We start from the raw sequence: 18,704 nt of genomic DNA on the forward strand, positions 1-18,704 counted from the left end.
GACTCCACACCCTCACCAGTACTTGTTATTGTCTGTCTTAGGGAGCCATCCTAGTGGGTGCAAAAATGTTTGCTAAAGTAGTTTTGATTTGTGTTTCTCTAGTGAACAGTAATGTTAATGATCTTTTCATGTGGTATTAGCCATTTATATGTCTTCTTTGGTGAAATTTCTGTTTAAATCTTTTGGCCATTTTTAAATTGGTTTTGTCTTTTTATTATTAAGTTGTAAGTGTTCTTTATTCTGGATACAGGTCTTTTATCAAAAACATTATTTGCAAATATTTTTTTCCCAGTTTGTGGCTTGTCTTAATTTTCTGAATGGTGTCTTCTAAAGTATAAACGTTTTTAATTTTGATGGTGTTCAGTTTATCAATTTTTTTTCTTCTCTATTATGACTTGGCATCATGTCTAGGAATTCTTTTTTGCCTGATGTCAGCTCACAAAGATTTTCCTATGTTTTCTTCTAAAAGTGTTGTAGTTGCACAGTTAGGTATCTGATTTATTTGGAGTTCATTTTTTTGTGTATGATATAGATAAGAGTCTAAGAGTTCATCTTTTCTCTTGTGGATATCCAATTTTCCCAGCACTGTTGTTGAAAAGACTTTCATTTCCTTGTTGTATTACATTGACACATTTGTTGAACATCAGTTGGTCGTAAGTGTAATCCTGAATCTTTTTGGAATTTACATTTTTTTCAGGAGAGAGGAACTGAGAGTACATATATGTATAAATTCATAATAGGGGGATGTGAAGCATGTTTGCTAAACTATTGACAGTGGTTACTTCTTTGGAGGAGATTTGGAAATACCAGAATGATGAGGATCATATGCTGACAACACTGACTCCATCTTTGGCCCTCTATCTTGTTTATGCCTGAACAATGACCTCTCTTGGGCTACGTGTTCTAGGTCCCGTGGAGATTAACATAAGCCCTTACTGGAATGTGGGAAGGCTTGTTCTGATCTTCCCTAAAGTGGCACACAGAAGGCTCCACTTCAGATAACTAGTAGAGATGAGGATCATACCAGGATAAGGATCATACATTCTCATCCTGCTAGTGGATATAGTACTTGAATCTTTTAAGATGACAGTGTGTCAAGAGAATGAGAAGTCAAGCCACAGACTGAGAGAAAGTATTTGCAAAAGACATTTTGTTTAAAAAGGGGGGGGGGGGGATCCCTGGGTGGTGCAGCGGTTTGGCGCCTGCCTTTGGCCCAGGGCGCCATCCTGGAGACCCGGGATCAAATCCCACATCGGGCTCCCGGTGCATGGAGCCTGCTTCTCCCTCTGCCTATGTCTCTGCCTCTCTCTCTCTCTCTCTCTGTGACTATCATAAATTAAAAAAAGGGGGGGGGGCATATTGTTCACATTGTATAATTTAGGAAACAAAAGCATCTAGTGTATCTTTCCTACATTTTAATGGTCAAAAATAAATTAGGACAGTTCTATCCTCTCTATGTAGATTCTGGAGCCTGTAAAACCAAAAATAACAGCAATTTTACTATAAGAATGCTTGATTTGAACACTAAATTGAGAATGACTTAGTCTAGTTTTATATGCCACGAGTCTAAGTCACCATTCTCAATTGTTTTTGAAGCTTCAGTTCATTAGTTTCTCATTTTAATATGGTTAGCATTAATCTGATAAACTTGTGCTTTATTTACTAACAGATAAAAGATGTAAACCAAAAATTCAGCAATTTGACCAAACTCGAGGAATCTGGATGGCAGAACAATAATAATGTAAGCAAAAAAGTCCCTCAGGTAAGTTTGTGGTTTTATATCTAAATTTCTAATATAGATTCTTCTACTTTAATGAGTTTTTACTTTTAAGCTTTAAAAACATTTAGCTTCAAATTTTTCATCTTTTTACAAATAAAGTGCCATATATCACTTAACAATGTCCCAATTGCCTTTGAAGAAAGAATAAGGAAATGGTCAACACTAAATTCAGTATTAATTCTGGACAGAAGGAGGTAGGTAGGGGCTATAATTGAATTGGGACACCCAGAGGGCTTCTAAGTTACTAAACAGTGGGTATATGCATGTTTGTTTTATACTTCAAACTGGACATATCCATTTTGTTTTAATAATAATAGTAGTAGTACATAATTTATATAATACTTTATCTGTGCCAAATATTGTTCCATGTATTTTACACGTATAAACTCATTTAATCATCACAACAGTCCTGTGAAGTCGGTTCTGTTCTCCCCATTTTACAGTTGAGAAACCTGACATCCAGAAATCGCTTGCCAAAAGTGGAGCTGGGTTTCAAGGCCAGACTTTCTCATTCCAAAATCTGTGTTCTTAATCAGGACACTATGCTTCTTCTGTGTTTTATATGCTCTTTTGAGTGATCTATTTCAATGTGAAAGAATTTTTAAATATCAAAGAGGAACAATGGCACTTTAGAGCATCTATCTTCTTCCCTATGTGTTCTCTAAATTTTCTTATTTTCTCTGTAAAATTTGCTTTGTTAACATGATAGATTACATTCTTGTCTACTTGTTGCCAGTAATGTTTTGAACTCAAAGTTTGTGACCAGATGGATGCTTCTCAAACTACCTTACAGCGTTGCCAGTTATTCTTTATATTTTAGAAGAATACCTTTGGTTGTAGAATCGGGTTTCTAAATTAACACTTTAGGGATCCCTGGGTGGCGCAGCGGTTTAGCACCTGCCTTTGGCCCAGGGCGCGATCCTGGAGACCCGGGATCGAGTCCCTCGTCGGGCTCCCGGTGCATGGAGCCTGCTTCTCCCTCTGCCTGTGTCTCTGCCTCTCTCTCTCTCTCTCTCTCTCTCTCTCTCTCTCTGTGTGTGTGTGTGACTATCATGAATAAATTTAAAAAAAATTTAAATTAGCAGTTTATTATTGTGTAATGTAATCCAAATAAAATCTGTTTTAAATCATATCGTAGGAGTTTTAAGATGGTAGAGTATTAAAAGAACCTATTACAAAGTCATTTTACTAATGAAATCTCATGACAATTGACTAAATTAAATGAATGGGTTTCAGATCTATTAACAGTAAAGAATACTGGAACATTTTGGAGCCCCTGCGGGTATCTCTTATTGAGTACCTGGTTCCGGGAATGTTAATATCCTGAGCGTTGCAGATAAGGGCTGTGTCAGTATAGCATTCTATGAGAGCCTTGTAATTCTGTCTTTGATCACCAGGTGTCTCTCTTCTCTTTCTTTATTCTACAGGCTACTGTTAAGATTATGGAACAAACTATTACCTATACTTTGCTTTTCCCTCTGACCTCTTATTCATTGATCTCTCATTCCATTAGTTAGCCTTGTTTTCTCCCTTCCTCTCTTTTACATCAGTTTTTAGACATGTTTAAGGGTCTTTGTTTCCATTAAAGAAAAAAACCACTCATGATGTTCTCAACTCCCAAGCACAGGCAAGCATCTCGAATAAGTTGTCTATTCTGTTGCTACTATTTTGGTTCTTATCTCTCCAACTTCCTGCGTTTCAGCTTCACCCCTCTCTCTGCCTCTAGAACAGTTATCACTAAGGGTATTGATTCTCTAGTTGCAGAGTTATCAGGTATGTACTTACAAAATCCAGTCCCTCTGCAGGATTAAATATGGTTGATTCCTTCCTTCTTGAAATTATGTTCTGATTTTCCTCCTGCCTCTGTGCCCATTCTTCAATCATGTTTGCAAGTTTGTTTTTCCATTTATCCCTTACATGTTTTGTGAAATTCACATTCCTAACTCAACTCTGTTTTTCCCTTCCACATTCTTCCTGTGCAGCCTTACCCATCCTGTGATGAGTCCCAAATCTTTATTTCAAACTAGACTTACTGCTAAGTTCTAGCTCTATATATCTTGAGTCCATGTACCTTAAAATCAGGATGTCCCAACTGAAGTCACCCGCACATGCATCCCTGTTTCTTGATCTAAGAGAATGATATTGACATCCCACTAGGTGTCTAAGGTAGGAACCTGGCTGTCTTCTTTAGTCCTTTCTCTGTTTCACCATCTCCACCCCCCACACATGCAGCAGATTGCTAAGTCCTCTCAATTTGCCCCTTTAAATATCTCTTGAAGCCATTCACGTTTTTCCATTTTTCCTCCTTAACCTAACTACTGTCCTCTTTTCCCAGTATCAGTGCAGTGGTGTCGTTTCTAACTGGCTTGTAACCCTCCAATCCGTTCTCTGGGCTGTAGACAGAATGACCTTTCTGAAACACAAAGCCAGTAATGTTAATCTCCTGATTAAAAATCATCGGTAAGCTCTATTCCTTTGTCCTCTGTATAAATGTAGCTCCTTAAAAACAGTTATGTGCAAGGGATTTTTTAATCTAGCTGTTGCTTATCTCCTCCCAGCTCCTCTGTGCTTTCTTTTGCTTCCGGCTTTGCAAACATGCTGTTCTCTGCACCCACTCCTTTCCTCAGCTCATCTTGAGGTTAGCTTGACTGTGATTCCAGACCAGGGGCTACTTCCTGTCAGCCTTTCTCGATGACTCTGAAGATTGATTTGGGCGATAGTCTTGTGTTCTCTTACAGCTGTTGGATTTTGTCTGAATCATGAATTTATTATTCTTAGTGTCCATATCTAGCCCTTCCTTAAGCTGGGAACTCCTTGAGGGCAGGGGACTTTGTCCTTCACCTTTTCACCCCCAGCATTTTTAGCACATATGAGGAACCTGATTAGTATATGATGAGTGTGTTAAATATTTTATGCACTCTTTAATTGTTTTTCTTATAAGATGATAATGAGTAGCTTTAAGAAGTGTCATAATTTTTCTTTGCAGAAGAAAGTTGTCTCGGGGATAGCAAGTAAACCCAAACAGGATGATGATGGAAGAATTGCAGCTAGAAATCGCCTTGCAGCCATAAAACATGCAATGAGAGAGAAGATGAAGCAGAAAGAACCTGTGGAGGCAGCGGCCTCTGTAATGCCAAAGGAAGTTGATAAAATAGTGTTTGATGCTGGATTTTTCAGAATTGAAAGTCCTATTAAATCCTTCTCAGGTTAGTTTTTCCTCTAAGACTCCTTGAGAGAAATACTCGGGTTGGACAGGAGCTCGTATGAGAGGTCACAAATAGTGTTCACATGAAGGCCTACAAACTCTCTGAGTCTGGAAAATAGACTACATGCTCATTCACAGAGGCAAGGTATGTTTTGATGCATATGATTAGATTGCTTTAAGTGTGAAGCATCTTCTAAAATGACTTTTATATTTTCTAAGTGATTTCATATCTGTTATTATGGCTTAATGCCACAATCCTGTGAGGTAGGTCCCAGGATCCCAAGAGGTAAGAGACATGATGGAAGCATGAGAAGTTAGGTGATTTTCCTCAGGTTAGTTAGTTGGATTAGAATTTAAGATGCAAAGCATCTCAGGCTACCTTAAAATAAGGCTCTTAAAAATAAAATTAAGCCATCCCCCTTCTTTTGTTGGACTTTAAAATGAAACTTACAGGGACGGGTGGCTCTGAGGTTGAGCACCTGCCTTCTGCTCAGGACGGGGTCCCCCGAGTCCTGGGATTGAGTCCTGCATCCCTCTGCCTGTGTCTCTGCCTCTCTCTCGGTGTCTCTTATGAATAAATAAAATCTTTTAAAAAGTCAATGAAGTGAAACTTACAGAAAACGGAATTTGATTTAATTTTGTATTTAGAACTTATGCTCAGATTTTATAAAAAACAGTATATGTACTAATTTCCTTTTTCTTTTTTAAAAGATTTTATTATTCATGAGAGACACAGAGAGAGAGGCAGAGACACAGGCAGAGGGAGAAGGAGACTCCATGCAGGGAGCCCAGCGTGGGACTCGATCCCGGTACTCCAGGATCACGCCCCAGGCCGAAGGCAGTGCTAAACCGCTGAGCCACTCAGGCGTCCCAATGAACTAATTTCCTAATTTAAAAATATTCCAAAATTGAACACCAATAAAAAATATGAAAATAGTAAAATTAAAATTTTAAAAATTAAAAAATAAAAATATTCCAGTGAAACTGACTTTTAATACTTCAGGAAACCTTTCTTATGATTTTCTTTCTTATGATTTCTCAATAGCTATTTTTCACAGGCTGTCTTTATTAGATTGAATTTATATATCTAGATTGAAATTACTTATTTATAAGCCACATAATGAGAGATCATAGCTGAAGTCATCTCTTTGGTAAATCTTGGTAGGCACTTCTGTCAGTGCTTTACGTGCTACATGCTTGTTTCCAAGGAAAAAGGGGCCAAATCCTCTTCAGGTACAAATCAGCTGAAGGGACTTTTTTTCCCTATTATTTAACTGTGTCCATGGGGATGTTTTCTGAGCATAAACTTGGGCTGCTATGTAATATTTACATTAAAATGTCAGTTTAGGGCAGCCCCAATGGTTCAGCGGTTTAGCACTGCCTTCAGCCTGGGGCGTGATCCTGGAGTCCCAGGATCGAGTCCCACACTGGGCTCCCTGTATGGAGCCTGCTTCTCCTTCTGCCTGTGTCTCTGCCTCTGCTCTCTCTCTCTCTCTCTCTCTCTCTCTCTCTCTCTCTCTCTCGAATAAATAAATAAATAAAATATTTTTAAAAATAAAATGTCAGTTTAGAGGCACTTGGGTGGCTCAGTGATTGAGCATCTGCCTTTGGCTCAGGTCGTGATCCCGGGGTCCTGGGATCAAGTTATTCATCAGGCTCCCCGCAGGGAGCTTGCTTCTCCCTCTGTCTCTGAAAATAAAATTTAAAAAATAAAGTGTCAATTTATCACCTGATCTAATGTCAATTTAGATATCACACCTAGTGTGGTCTGGTTTGTATCCTTTAAGCAGCTGCACTTCTTAGGACCCTAGGAATTGCCTCCTTGCTGCTAACTACCCAAGGAACTCATCACTGTGTATTCTTTCATGCACTCAACTTGGCATTTACGACTGGGGAGATTAAGGTTTATGACCCAAATCTATCTTGTTAAAATTGAGTTTTAGTTACAGAGCTCATGGTTTTGTATAAGGCTTATTACAGAAGTCCCCCAGAAAAGCCTCTCTCACTCCATTTGTCACTCCCTAGAGGCAACCACTTTTAGTTCCTGAAGGAGTCTTGAAGTCTTGAGTTATTTGACTATATATTTTTTTTTCTCAAATTGTGTAAATTTTATTTTCGTGAATTGTTCCCGTGATTCACTCTCCTCGGTTCTCTCTGATCTTTCATTCAGAAATACCTATTTTGTTTTTTTCAGGGTAATAGACTATTTTTATAATTTTTCCTGTATTTTTTTTCTACTTCCTGGATTTCCTCAACTTTCATGTTAGCTCTCGTGGTTGTTTATTATTTTTTGGTTCTGCTCTCATGGTATAAATTCCCAAGTGCTCTTTCTCCTACTCAGAATGTTCCATGTTATAACGTTCTGTTGTTGTTTGCTAAGTGCACTCTTACCTTTCTGAGGATGGTAATGATAGCTTTTATGTTTTCTTTCCCTGTCCAGTCAGTATTTGTTCTAGGATACTTGCATTTGTTTGGTTTGGGTTTCCATCTTTTGTATTAGAGGCTTTTCTTGGACATCTGGTGATCTTCACTACCTACTTGTGAAGAGCAGGTTTCTGCCCACCAGCACATGGGTCACAGAGTCTTTACTCTGGAGTGATGTAGCTGTGCTATAGTGCTAGGCACCTACATATCACTATATTTCATTCTTTTCTCAGGGGCTAGTCAGATTCCCCAGAAAGATTCTTCCAGTCTGCTACCTAGGGGTAAAAGTCTGGCTTGTCAGCCTTTTAGGAGCCAGGTAGGAGGAAAAAACTGAGCATCTCAACAGTTTGTTTCTGATCCCCTTTTTTCCATATAGTACTAATCTTTCAACCTTACCTGGTAACCCCTAGACCAGAGACCTTCTTTTTCCCCCTTTTCAGGAAATAATCTTCTAGTTTTCTGGTTTGGGTGGTGGTGGAGGCAAGGGGGCATGTTGACAGTTGCCTACCTGTGCAAAATGAGGAAAGGCCTCTATTTGTTCTTTAAACTGACTTTGAACCGATCTTCCTGCTTTTAGCTACATTTTCATCTCTGCTTCCAGACATACTTGAGGCCACCAGTTCTTTTGAGTGATGCTGTGGTATATATTGGGTTGATTCTCCTCTTCCCTGACTGGGACTAGTGGCTTAGAATTTATTTTCTTGGGTCTACTAAATAATATCCCACTCACTCATCTACATTACAATTTCCAAAGTTTTCTGGTTATTGTTGTCTCTTTTTTTTAGTTCCCTTTGTCCTTGAAATTGTATTTCAAATTTAAAAAGCTGCTGAGTAGGGGCACCTGGGTGACTCAGTCAGTTATAAGCATCTGGCTTCTGCTCAGGTCAGGGTCCCTGGATCGGGGATCAAGCCCCACATTGGGCTCCCTGCTCAGGAGTTTGCTTCTCCCTCTGTTCCTCCCCCACCCCCATCTCATTCTCTCTCTCTCTCAAATAAATAAAATCTTTAAAAAAAAAAAAGAGCTAGTGAGTAAAAGGGTTGGGGGACGACTGTATCCTTAGAAAATTCTGCCTTTTAACATGATCTCTGTTACTGCTTACAGTAGTGGGATGTTAAAAGGAAACAGAATCTAATGTGTGTGTTCAGTCCTATATTTAACTAAAAATCTCAGGCATTTGTCTTTAAAAAACATTTTATGGGGGATGCCTGGGTGGCTTAGTGGTTTAGCGTCTGCCTTCGGCTCAGGGCAGGATCACAGGATCCAGGATAGTGTCCCGCATCAGGCTCCTCATAGGGGGCCTGCTTCTCCCTCTGCCTGTGTCTCTGCCTCTCTCTCTCTCTCTCTCTCTCTATCTCTCTATCTCTCTATCTCTCTATGTCCCTCATGAATAAATAAATAAAATCTTTTTTAAAAATTTTAAAAGGGCAGCCCCAGTGGCTCAGCGGTTTAGCGCCACCTTTGGCTGGGGGGTGGGATCCTGGGGACCCGGGATCGAGTCCCATGTCGGGCTCCCTGCGTGGAGCCTGCTTCTCCCTCTGCCTGTGTTTCTGCCTCTCTCTCTCCCTCTCTCTCTTTCTGTGTGTGTGTGTGTGTCTCATGCATAAATGAATGGAATCTTTAAAAAAAAAAAAGTTAAAATAAAACATTATAAAATGTTTTAAAAATGGGAAAAAGAAACTGGTTGGTGGTAGGCTAATAGGACTTGGACTATCTTCCTGGATATAATGAAAAGTGAATGAAAGAGCTTTTTGATACGGAGATGATTTCTCTCCTCTTCTAGGACTTTCTATCTCTTCTGAATGTCTTTCTCAAAGACTTAGGACACCGAAGTCTGTCAGCAAAGCTGTGTCTGAGAGCAGGGCTGAGATGGACCATCTAAGGCAGACTATGTCACCACAGAATCCTGATCCTCAAAGCACCAAAAGTGAGCATGTTGATAAGGAGACTTTGCTTTCAACTATTCCTCAAACCAGGTATTTCTTTCATGTGCTATTATTAAGAGTGTAACAGATGCTGGAGGGGTGCCTGGGTGGCTCACTTGGTCAAATGTCCAACTCTTGGTTTAGGCTCAGATCATGATCTTATTGGTGGTGGGATCGAGCAAGGGGCTCTCTGCTCAGCAGGGAGCCTGCTTGAGGATTCTCTCCCTGAGCACCCTGCCACTCATACACATGCATGCTTTTGCACATTCTCTCTCTAAAAACAAGTATATCTTTAAAAAGGGAGCCTGACATGAGACTCGATCCTGGGTCTCCAGGACCAGGCCCTGGGCCGAAGGCAGTGCTAAATCGCTGAGCCACCCAGGCTGCCCTTCTGTTTTCTAAATGAGGGAACTAAGGCTTATAATTTCAGATCGAAAATTGGTTATACTTAGATATGCAAAGTAAATTCTGCAGATCTGAGAAGAAAAGTAATACAGTGTTGTTTGGTGCTAAACACACTGCAACTTTGGTGCTTAACAGATCTGAGCTCAAAACCAGTTCTGTGGCATAATAGCTGTGAAACTTTGGGACAAATTTAATTAACTCACTTAGCTTCAGTTTTATCATTTATGAAACAGCAGTGTGAATACTTCCCTGCAGGGTCCTTGAGAGGTAGGCACTTTCGTACCAACATCTCCTGAAAGTGCCTTACAGGGCGTGCCTGGGTGACTCAGTTGGTTAAGCATGTGCCTTGGACTCAGGTCATGATCCCGGGGCCCTGGGATCAAGCCCTGCATTGGGCTCCCTACTCAGCGGGGAGTTGGCTTCTCCCTTTTTTCCCTGCTCATGCTCTCTCACACAAATAAATCTTAAAAAAAGAAAAAAAAAAAAGAAAAGTGCCTCGCAATTGCTATCTTGACAGATAGCAGAGCATAAATAAGAGAGAGCTAATCTGTACTAATGAATTATGTGCTAGACATGGTTCTAGGTTATTAACATGTATTATCACATGTAATCTTCAAAACAGCCCTATGAGGTACTAGATCAACATTTTTCAAGTGAGATAACTTGAAAAATGAGTAACTTGCCCATATTCAGCTTATAATTGGTAAAACTGAATGCTGCCTCTATTCTTTCTGTTGCAGAGTACTGCCTCTGCACAAATGCATCAAAATTACCTATATAGTCCTTGTTCATGGAACATAAATGTACCAGAAATCTGATAGGAAAGACATACTTGAGAGTAAATGGAAAATAAAATTATAGTCTGGAGCCAAGAGACAACTGTTCTATCATTAATTTGGAGATGGAACAGCATTAAATACTCAGCCATTACAGCAAAGAAGGTTGTCAAAAAAACAAAACAAAAAAAAAAAAACACCCTGTGAATTGAAATAGAGGAAACAAATGAAAGTTTTTGCTCTTAAGTGTTTCATGGAACAAATTTTAAAATTTCAAATTGTATAAACCAAGGTATAATTAGCCTTTGTGGAGACTAAATATTTTAGATGTTCTAGAAATCTGTGGATTATAAAATACCAGTTTGTCATTTCTTAAATGTAAGTTGCTTTACTTTATATATATTCTCTAGTTCATTATCTTGTGCTAAGAAGATCCATAGTTGTATTTAAGAGATATTACCAAAAAAAAAGATATTACAAGTATTTTTTTTTCATATATTACAAGTATTCTTTAAAATTTTTTTTACTTAATTCCAAAAAATAGTCCTGAAAGAGCATCTTACACATAAACAACTTTGCGCAGTAAAGGCAAAGTGGAGCTGGAAACTAGAAGTTTAGGATATGTTTTTTTTAAATGTCTTGCAAGAGTTTGAGACATATTTCTAACTAAATACAAGTTAAGAACTTTGAGATTGGAATATATTAAGCTATAACAAGTAAATCTTGCCAACTCCAGCTATATAATAACTAGTTGCTTTGACCCCCAGGAGTTGACTTTATTCTAACCTTTCTCTAGTATGTATGTAGCTCTAGATTTGGCTGAGGTTCAAAAGATTGTTGTTAAACTGAACAATAATGGTAACAGGCTGTGGGCTATCTGGTGAAGAGTACATCCAGTCTGTGTGGCCAACCTGCTATAACTGTAGTCTAAAACTAACCTATTTGGACCAGGCTCCATCTTTGACCCATGAAGGATAATATCAAAATACAAGTAGAAGATGTCGGGCTCCCGGCATGGAGCCTGCTTCTTCCTCTGCCTGTGTCTCTGCCTCTCTCTCTCTCTCTCTCTCTCTCTCTCTATCATAAATAAATAAAATCTTAAAAAAAAAAATACAAGTAGAAGGATAGCCATATGTTTAATTATCTGATTATCTCCTTTTTTTCTTCTATAGGAACAGCATAGAAGATGCTCAGTGTCCTGGGTTACAGGGTTTAATTGAAGTAAATGATGTAAGTCCTGGGACACCCGGGTGGCTTAGTGGTTGAACATCTGCCTTCAGCTCAGGGTGTGATCCCAGGTCCAGGGATCAAGTCCCTCATCAGGCTCCCTCCTCGCAGGGAGCCTGCTTCTCCCTCTGCCTGTGTCTCTGCCTCTCTCTGTGTGTCTTCCGTGAGTGAATGAATAAAATCTTTTTTTAAAAAAATAATGTAAGTCCTATTCCAGTAGAGTAGATAGCCATTTATGTTATTAGTAGTAACTCCATAAGCAACTCCCAGAATGTCCACTGGAACTCTCAACCAGTCATATAAAATGATAATTCTTGTTTTAAAGGCCTTTTGGCTTGTTTGAAACCATTGTTTCATTTTGTGTTCTTTAACTCACATCAAGATTATTTTTTTAAATAGTTTTATTATAACAGCCACACTTAAGTATTATATCTGGCTGCTTTTACAATACAGTAGTAGAATTGAGTAATTGTGGCAGAGATTCTGTGGTTCACAGAGCCTAAAATATTTAACATCTGGCCCTTCACAAAGAAAGATGTTTGCCATTTGGGCTCAGGTCATGATCCCGGGGTCCCAAACTGGAATATCATAAGCACTTGCTGAAGAAGCTTTCCTTCAATCATATTATTGCTATAATATTCTTTGAATTAATGGTTTAAGATGCAAGGTAGTAGAATTTATACTGTTCAGAATGTCATTCTTCTGTTTTTAATAGCAATAAGACTTTTATTATTTGTTCTAATTTTTGGTAATTAAAAACATTTTTTACTTACAGAATGCAAACAAGATAAACTTTGAAATGGCTTGTTTACCCAGTGAAAGAATGAATTTGCCCTTTCTTGCTGGAGAAGTGGCTGATGATATTAATACTAATAAAAAGAAAGAAATTCCAGATGTTATAGAAGGACTGGAACTACATTCTTCAGTTACAGCACAGGATGTTTTGATGAGCAGCCCTGCAAAAAATATACCATCACAAAATAACATCTTACAGGAAGAGAAAGCCAAAATTTCTCAGTCAGGTGAGGCCTTTTAAATACATTTGGATGAGACTTTGCTCAATAAATGAACTTAGACTAATACATAGATTATCATGACTACTTCTGGGTACCAGTTTGTAAGAGTAAAGGTTGAAAAATTGGGCATCACAATAAATACCTTAAAAGAATTAGTATGAGTTGTAGTATCCCACTGTACATCTCAAACCTTTTTTTTTTTTTCTTTTTTCATCTCAAACCTTTTGAAGTATACCTATTAAAAACAATGGCTACTACTCCATGCTGGAGATAAGTAGTATTGTAACTTAGACTTATATGGATTCTTCATTGTTGTGAAGACTCAGAGAAATTCCCCAAAATTAATTTTTTTTAGTTTACCTCCTTGTCAACACACATCCTCAAACTTTTCTTTAAAATGCCCTATTTTTCTTTCATAATGCCTTTTCCTATCTACTTTATTGTGATTGTTCTGCAATAGGAAATGGCTCTTGTACTTTTGTTATGGTACAATGTATGATAGTTTCACCTATTTTTATCTGCTACTCAGTGGTGCTGTTCTGGTTGGGGCCTACAGCAAAATAAACATAACCTTGGCCAGACACCTAAGGTACTCCAGCTGTGTTCTTTACAGAGATGCACCAGGCAAGGTATGGGCAAAGGGTACAGATCTTCCATGCCTTCCAAATGCACAGCTCTCCCCAAATCTCCACATATTCACCAACCTGGATGTCCAGTGGTACCTTTAATATTACAAGCATGCGATTTGTTTATAGACGACTCTTTATGCTGAATTTAAGGATGAGAATTTTACTAAAAAATTTAAGTACATCTAAAAAAATGCTGTAGCATAAGATGACCTCTTTTTGTCTTAGCATTTCATATATGGAGCTTTTCATCATTTTTGTCCATTTCTAACAACACTTGACTGTAAGGATATCCTTAAAAAGTTAAGTTGGGGTTTTCAGGTTTTTGTTTTGTTTTTTCAGTATTTGATACTAGAAGCCTCACGACTGAACGCCATCTTCTTGATTCGGTAAGTTTTCCAACTTAATTTGAAAAATTCCTTTATATTCTAGATGTGTTTTATAAAATGGTGTTACTTTTCAATTTGTGTACAAAGTTCGTTTAGAATTTGCATATTATTGTCTCATTTACTGTGAAATCCATTTGATACTCATTTTTCTCAAAATGGGGGAAAAATGTCATGTTTTTAACTTTAAAATATAGCATGTTTTAATACTGAATTCTGAAGATTTATTTCCCTATATAATTTATATATCAAATTTGTTATGACATATTGGTTGAATGCTTAAATATCTAATTGTAGCTGGGGTTATGCTAGGTATTTCTAAGTGATATAAGAAAAAATAAGGCAAGGTTTCTGCCTTTAGAAACGTACAGTTCAGAAGATAATGTCTTACCTTTAGTCATCATTATTTTCATTTTAATTATTTTATTTATTTATTTTTTTAGACTTTATTTTTATATATACCAGAGAGAGAGGAGAGAGCAGGGTTGGGCAGGGGGGTGGGTGGGCAGGCCAGAGGGAAAAAGAGAAGCAGACTCCCCACTAAGCAGAGAGCCCAATATGAGGCTCATCCCAGGACCCTGGGATCATGACCTGAGTCAAAGGCAGATGCTTAACTGACTGAGCCACCCAGATGCCCCCATCTTAATTCTTTTAGATATATATATATATATATATATATATATATATATATATATATATATATATCCTGCTATTTTATTTGGAGGCTCCCCAGCCTATACTTTTGGTGACCTCTTGCTTCTGCATCTAGTTCAAACATTAGCTCTTCTATGAAGACTTCCTGGAAAATCTTTCATCTCTCTCATATTAATTTATATATAGGTATAGGCGCGTAATGCACATGCTTTAATCTCTTAAGAGTATAATTTGGGGGAGCCTGCTTCTCCTCCTCGCTTGTGTTCTCTTCAAGATCCCTGTCTCTCTCAAATAAATAAATCTTTAAAAAAAAAAGTAAAATATGAATACTATATTCCCAAAATATAATTTTAGGAATCCATTTCCCTTATAGGCTGGAAATTCCTCTTTAGGCAGAGCTGATTCATATGGCACTGTGGATGCTGGCACTGTGGCATGAATGAAATAGTGCTCTCTGGCCTACTGAGTGTTTACAGCAGTGCATTTCAGCCCTACCCCCCAGATATTTTTATTTCAACAGTCTGGAGTAGGACCTTTATCAGGTGATTCTAATGTTAACGAGGTTGACAACCCTGATTCATAGCCTTACCTTGAAAATTTCCAGGGCCGGTTGCTAAAATGGGTCAGGAAATGGCCTTGGTTTGTTAATCTTTGATCTCAGAATATAAACAATTCATTAAGGCAAAAGTAGGATAAGGCTAAAAGAACAATAATCTGTGTTAACCTCATGAATCCTGGCAAATATTTGGCTTCCTTAAGTATTAAGGAAGCCACTGATTCCTTAAGGACCTCTGTATATGTTGGCTTTCATTATTTTCAAACATGCCTTGTTTATGTGCAGGCTTTTGGGCTGCCCTGTGTCTCAGGAGCAGAATGAAGTGTGTCACTGTGACCTGTACTGTGTACTTTCTTGATCTTGGAGTCAGGGATTTCAGCATAAGGTCAATTGATATAAATCTGATTTAAGCCTGTTCCCAGATCTGAACTCTGCTTCTGATAATGTAGGATAGTACAAATAAATTTGGAATTTAGTGTATCATAATATTTTGTTTTATACTAATACTATGATTAAAAATTGCTTCATAGTTATCTCTTATACATTATCTCGTTGCCAAATCTTAGTACTTTATAATCTCCCTATGAATTCTTTTCTACTTTCATAAATATTAGAACTTAGACTTTTTAATTTTATTTTTCATAGGTCCCCCTGTCTATTTTGGACCCAAATTATTACTTGCTTCTGTAGCATCACTTGAACCAGATACAGGGCCCCAGAAGAACAAAGAAAAGGATCCTAGCAGGATCACATTAGTAAAAAGCCTATTAAATGCAGTTATATGGATTAGGATTTGTGGAATCTGTGTCAGTGGCTTAAGATACGGCCTTAATTTTATTCATCCTACATCTATCACTGAAGTCCATTTACATTTACTAGTCACCCTTAAGACATATGTACCTAATATACCTTTATAATTTTAAAAAAAAAAAGTATATATGTGAAATTAGATCCACTGGTAAGTAGCAAAATCATTGCGCTATTGATTTATTACTATATACAGAAAATGTTATTTATGTTATTAATTAACCTACTATTAACTTGCAATGTCGAAGGCTCAATTGGTGAAACCCTTGATGTAATGACTTCTCTGAATTCACTCTCTAGCCGGACCTAAACTGCAGTACTACCTTCACTTGGGTGGAGAGGAAACATCAAGATCATATCAGACACATTTCCTTTGGTGGTAACTTGATTGCCTTTTCACCTCTAAGGCCCTTCAGTGATGAACAACCAGAAGAATTTTGAATTTAAAAATAAGTCCAAACATTTTTTTCATATTATCAATGTGATATATTGTTAGCGTGCATTTGTATTCACTTCTAGTCAATTTACATAGTGTCATAAAATGTTTTAATATTCAGTGTTCAGGGATCCCTGGGTGGCGCAGCGGTTTAGCGCCTGCCTTTGGCCCAGAGCATGATCCTGGAGACCCGGGATCGAATCCCACGTCGGGCTCCCGGTGCATGGAGCCTGCTTCTCCCTCTGCCTATGTCTCTGCCCCTCTCTCTCTCTCTGTGTGACTATCATAAATAAATAAAAATTTAAAAAAAAATATTCAGTGTTCATTGAAGTGTGTTTTAGATATGATAGTGTTTCTCGAGGGAAGTGGGGAATATTTTGTACATTAACTATGCAGAATAAAAGATGTACTTTACCCTGCCTCTCTTGTTTAAAATGTATAAGCAAAAAAATAAAAAAATAAAAAAATAAAAAAATAAAATAAAATGTATAAGCTTGGGATGCTTGAGTGGCTCAGTGCTTAAGTGTCTGGCTTCTGCTCAGGGCGTGATCCTGGAGTACCGAGATCAAATCCCACAATGGATTCCCTGAATGCAGCCTACTTCTCTCTCTGCCTCTGCCTCTGTCTCTGTCTCTGCCTCTCTCTCTCTGTCTCTTATGAATAAATAAAATCTTTAAAAGAATAAAATGTATAAGCTTAAAGTTAAGTGTACTTACTCAGAGCTTAAGAACATTCAACTATTATAGGGGCCCACTCAATCTTTGCCTTTTCTTTTCATTTTCCCCTTGATATAACTGACAGCCTTAGAAGGAAATGCCTTCTTCTCTTGAAAAGAATTATATCAATCATTGAATGTGTTTGAAGTATTTTCTCTTTTGTAAAACTCTCAATTACAGGATTGTAGAAGGCAGGGCCATAACAGCACCAAGACTCATAAGGGCTAGAGCTTGTAACCAGACCCGAGTCCAATTATTTCTACCTCTAAATGAGTTAGGGTTGGAGGGAGTCACCAAACAAGCAGCACCTTTAGAAACTCATTAAGGGTTTTCAAAAAGAAAAGAAAACCCATGCACTTTGGTTGTCAGTGAAAGGTATGTTATGCTTGTGGGAGAGGTAGTATTATCAAGACTATGTGAGCCCTCACCCAAGGCTGTGTGAGGTGCTGGCTTAGAAGAGTTCTCAGGGCAGCCTGGGTGGCTCACCGATTGAGCACCTGTGTCTTTTAGATTTTATTTATTTATTCATGAGAGACATACTGAGAGAGGCAGAGACCCAGGCAGAGGGAGAAGCAGGCTCCATGCAGGGAGCCTGACGCGGGACTCGATCCCGGGACTTCAGGATCGCGCCCTGGGCCAAAGGCAGGAACTAAACTGCTGAGCCACCCAGGGATCCCCCCAAATAAAATCTTTAGGCATTCTGAGAACTTTTTTTTTTTAATCTTACCAAAAGATAAAAAGCAGCTTTAACAGTCCATTAATGAATAATTCAAGCAAGACATGAAGAACAAAGAAACATATAAAAGTTAGGGTTTTCTAAGGGCCCAAGCATATGACCATGCAAAAGAAGTTGGTGCAAAGTAACCCAAAGACTTAGAATCTGTATAAAGCAATATGAAGGGACACCTGGGTGGGTCAGCAGTTGAGTGTCTGCCTTCAGCCCAGGGCGTGATCCTGGAGTCCCTGGATCAAGTCCCACATCGGATCGGGCTCCCTGCTGTGTCTCTGCCTCTCTCTCTCTCTCTCTCATGAATGGATAAATAAAATTTTTAAAAAAAAGCAATATACAACATAATAATAATATATGCCCTCAACAATAAAGCAGATAAGAGTAAAAAGTGTGATCTTTTTTGTGTCTGTGGGTTTAATAAGATGTACTATTGTTCAGAGAACTTTTGGCTGTTTAGTAATAGTAACATGAACTGAAACTGGCTTAATAATAGGGAAGTTTATTTTTACAAGTTGTCAGGATGATTCCAGGCACTTTACAATCAACAGCTCAATGCATCAAGGTCCATCATTATGTTCATAGTTCCTTCTGTCATCCTTTTGTATGGGATGACCTACAAAAGGACATGCTGGGTCCTTTTGGGGTCACATATGGCTAGCATATTGAAAATCGAAGAATAGGGATCCCTGGGTGGCGCAGCGGTTTGGCACCTGCCTTTGGCCCAGGGCGCGATCCTGGAGACCCGGGATCGAATCCCACGTTGGGCTCCCGGTGCATGGAGCCTGCTTCTCCCTCTGCCTGTGTCTCTGCCTCTCTCTCTCTCTCTCTGTGACTATCATAAATAAATAAAAAAAAATTAAAAAAAAATCGAAGAGTATGTATTTATGTTCACTTGTTTTAATTTATATAGTATCATAAAAGGTTTTAATATTCAGCGTTCATAAAAGTATGTTTTAGATAGGATAGTGTTTCTTGGGAAGTGGGAATATTTCGACAATCCCTTTGGGATTGTCTTTAATCAGGATTCCTTATTTTGT

At 38.3% G+C, this 18,704-nt stretch overlaps 1 protein-coding gene across 1 annotated transcript in view; it reads left to right on the forward strand.

Annotated features, from left to right (window-relative positions):
- The window catches only part of DLGAP5 (DLG associated protein 5), a 39,107-nt gene extending 22,471 nt beyond the window's left edge, over window positions 1-16,636 (forward strand). The window contains exons 13-19 of the mRNA XM_055303695.1: window positions 1,670-1,762; window positions 4,767-4,986; window positions 9,191-9,383; window positions 11,686-11,743; window positions 12,516-12,762; window positions 13,725-13,771; window positions 16,086-16,636. Of these exons, the coding sequence (XP_055159670.1) occupies window positions 1,670-1,762; window positions 4,767-4,986; window positions 9,191-9,383; window positions 11,686-11,743; window positions 12,516-12,762; window positions 13,725-13,771; window positions 16,086-16,226 (999 nt within the window). The 3' untranslated portion in view covers window positions 16,227-16,636. The remainder of the gene's footprint in view (window positions 1-1,669; window positions 1,763-4,766; window positions 4,987-9,190; window positions 9,384-11,685; window positions 11,744-12,515; window positions 12,763-13,724; window positions 13,772-16,085) is intronic.
- Window positions 16,637-18,704: the final 2,068 nt, after the last annotated feature.

Source organism: Nyctereutes procyonoides, unplaced genomic scaffold (genome assembly GCF_905146905.1).
Source record: "Nyctereutes procyonoides isolate TBG_1078 unplaced genomic scaffold, NYPRO_anot_genome, whole genome shotgun sequence".
NCBI classification, from domain to species: domain Eukaryota; kingdom Metazoa; phylum Chordata; class Mammalia; order Carnivora; family Canidae; genus Nyctereutes; species Nyctereutes procyonoides.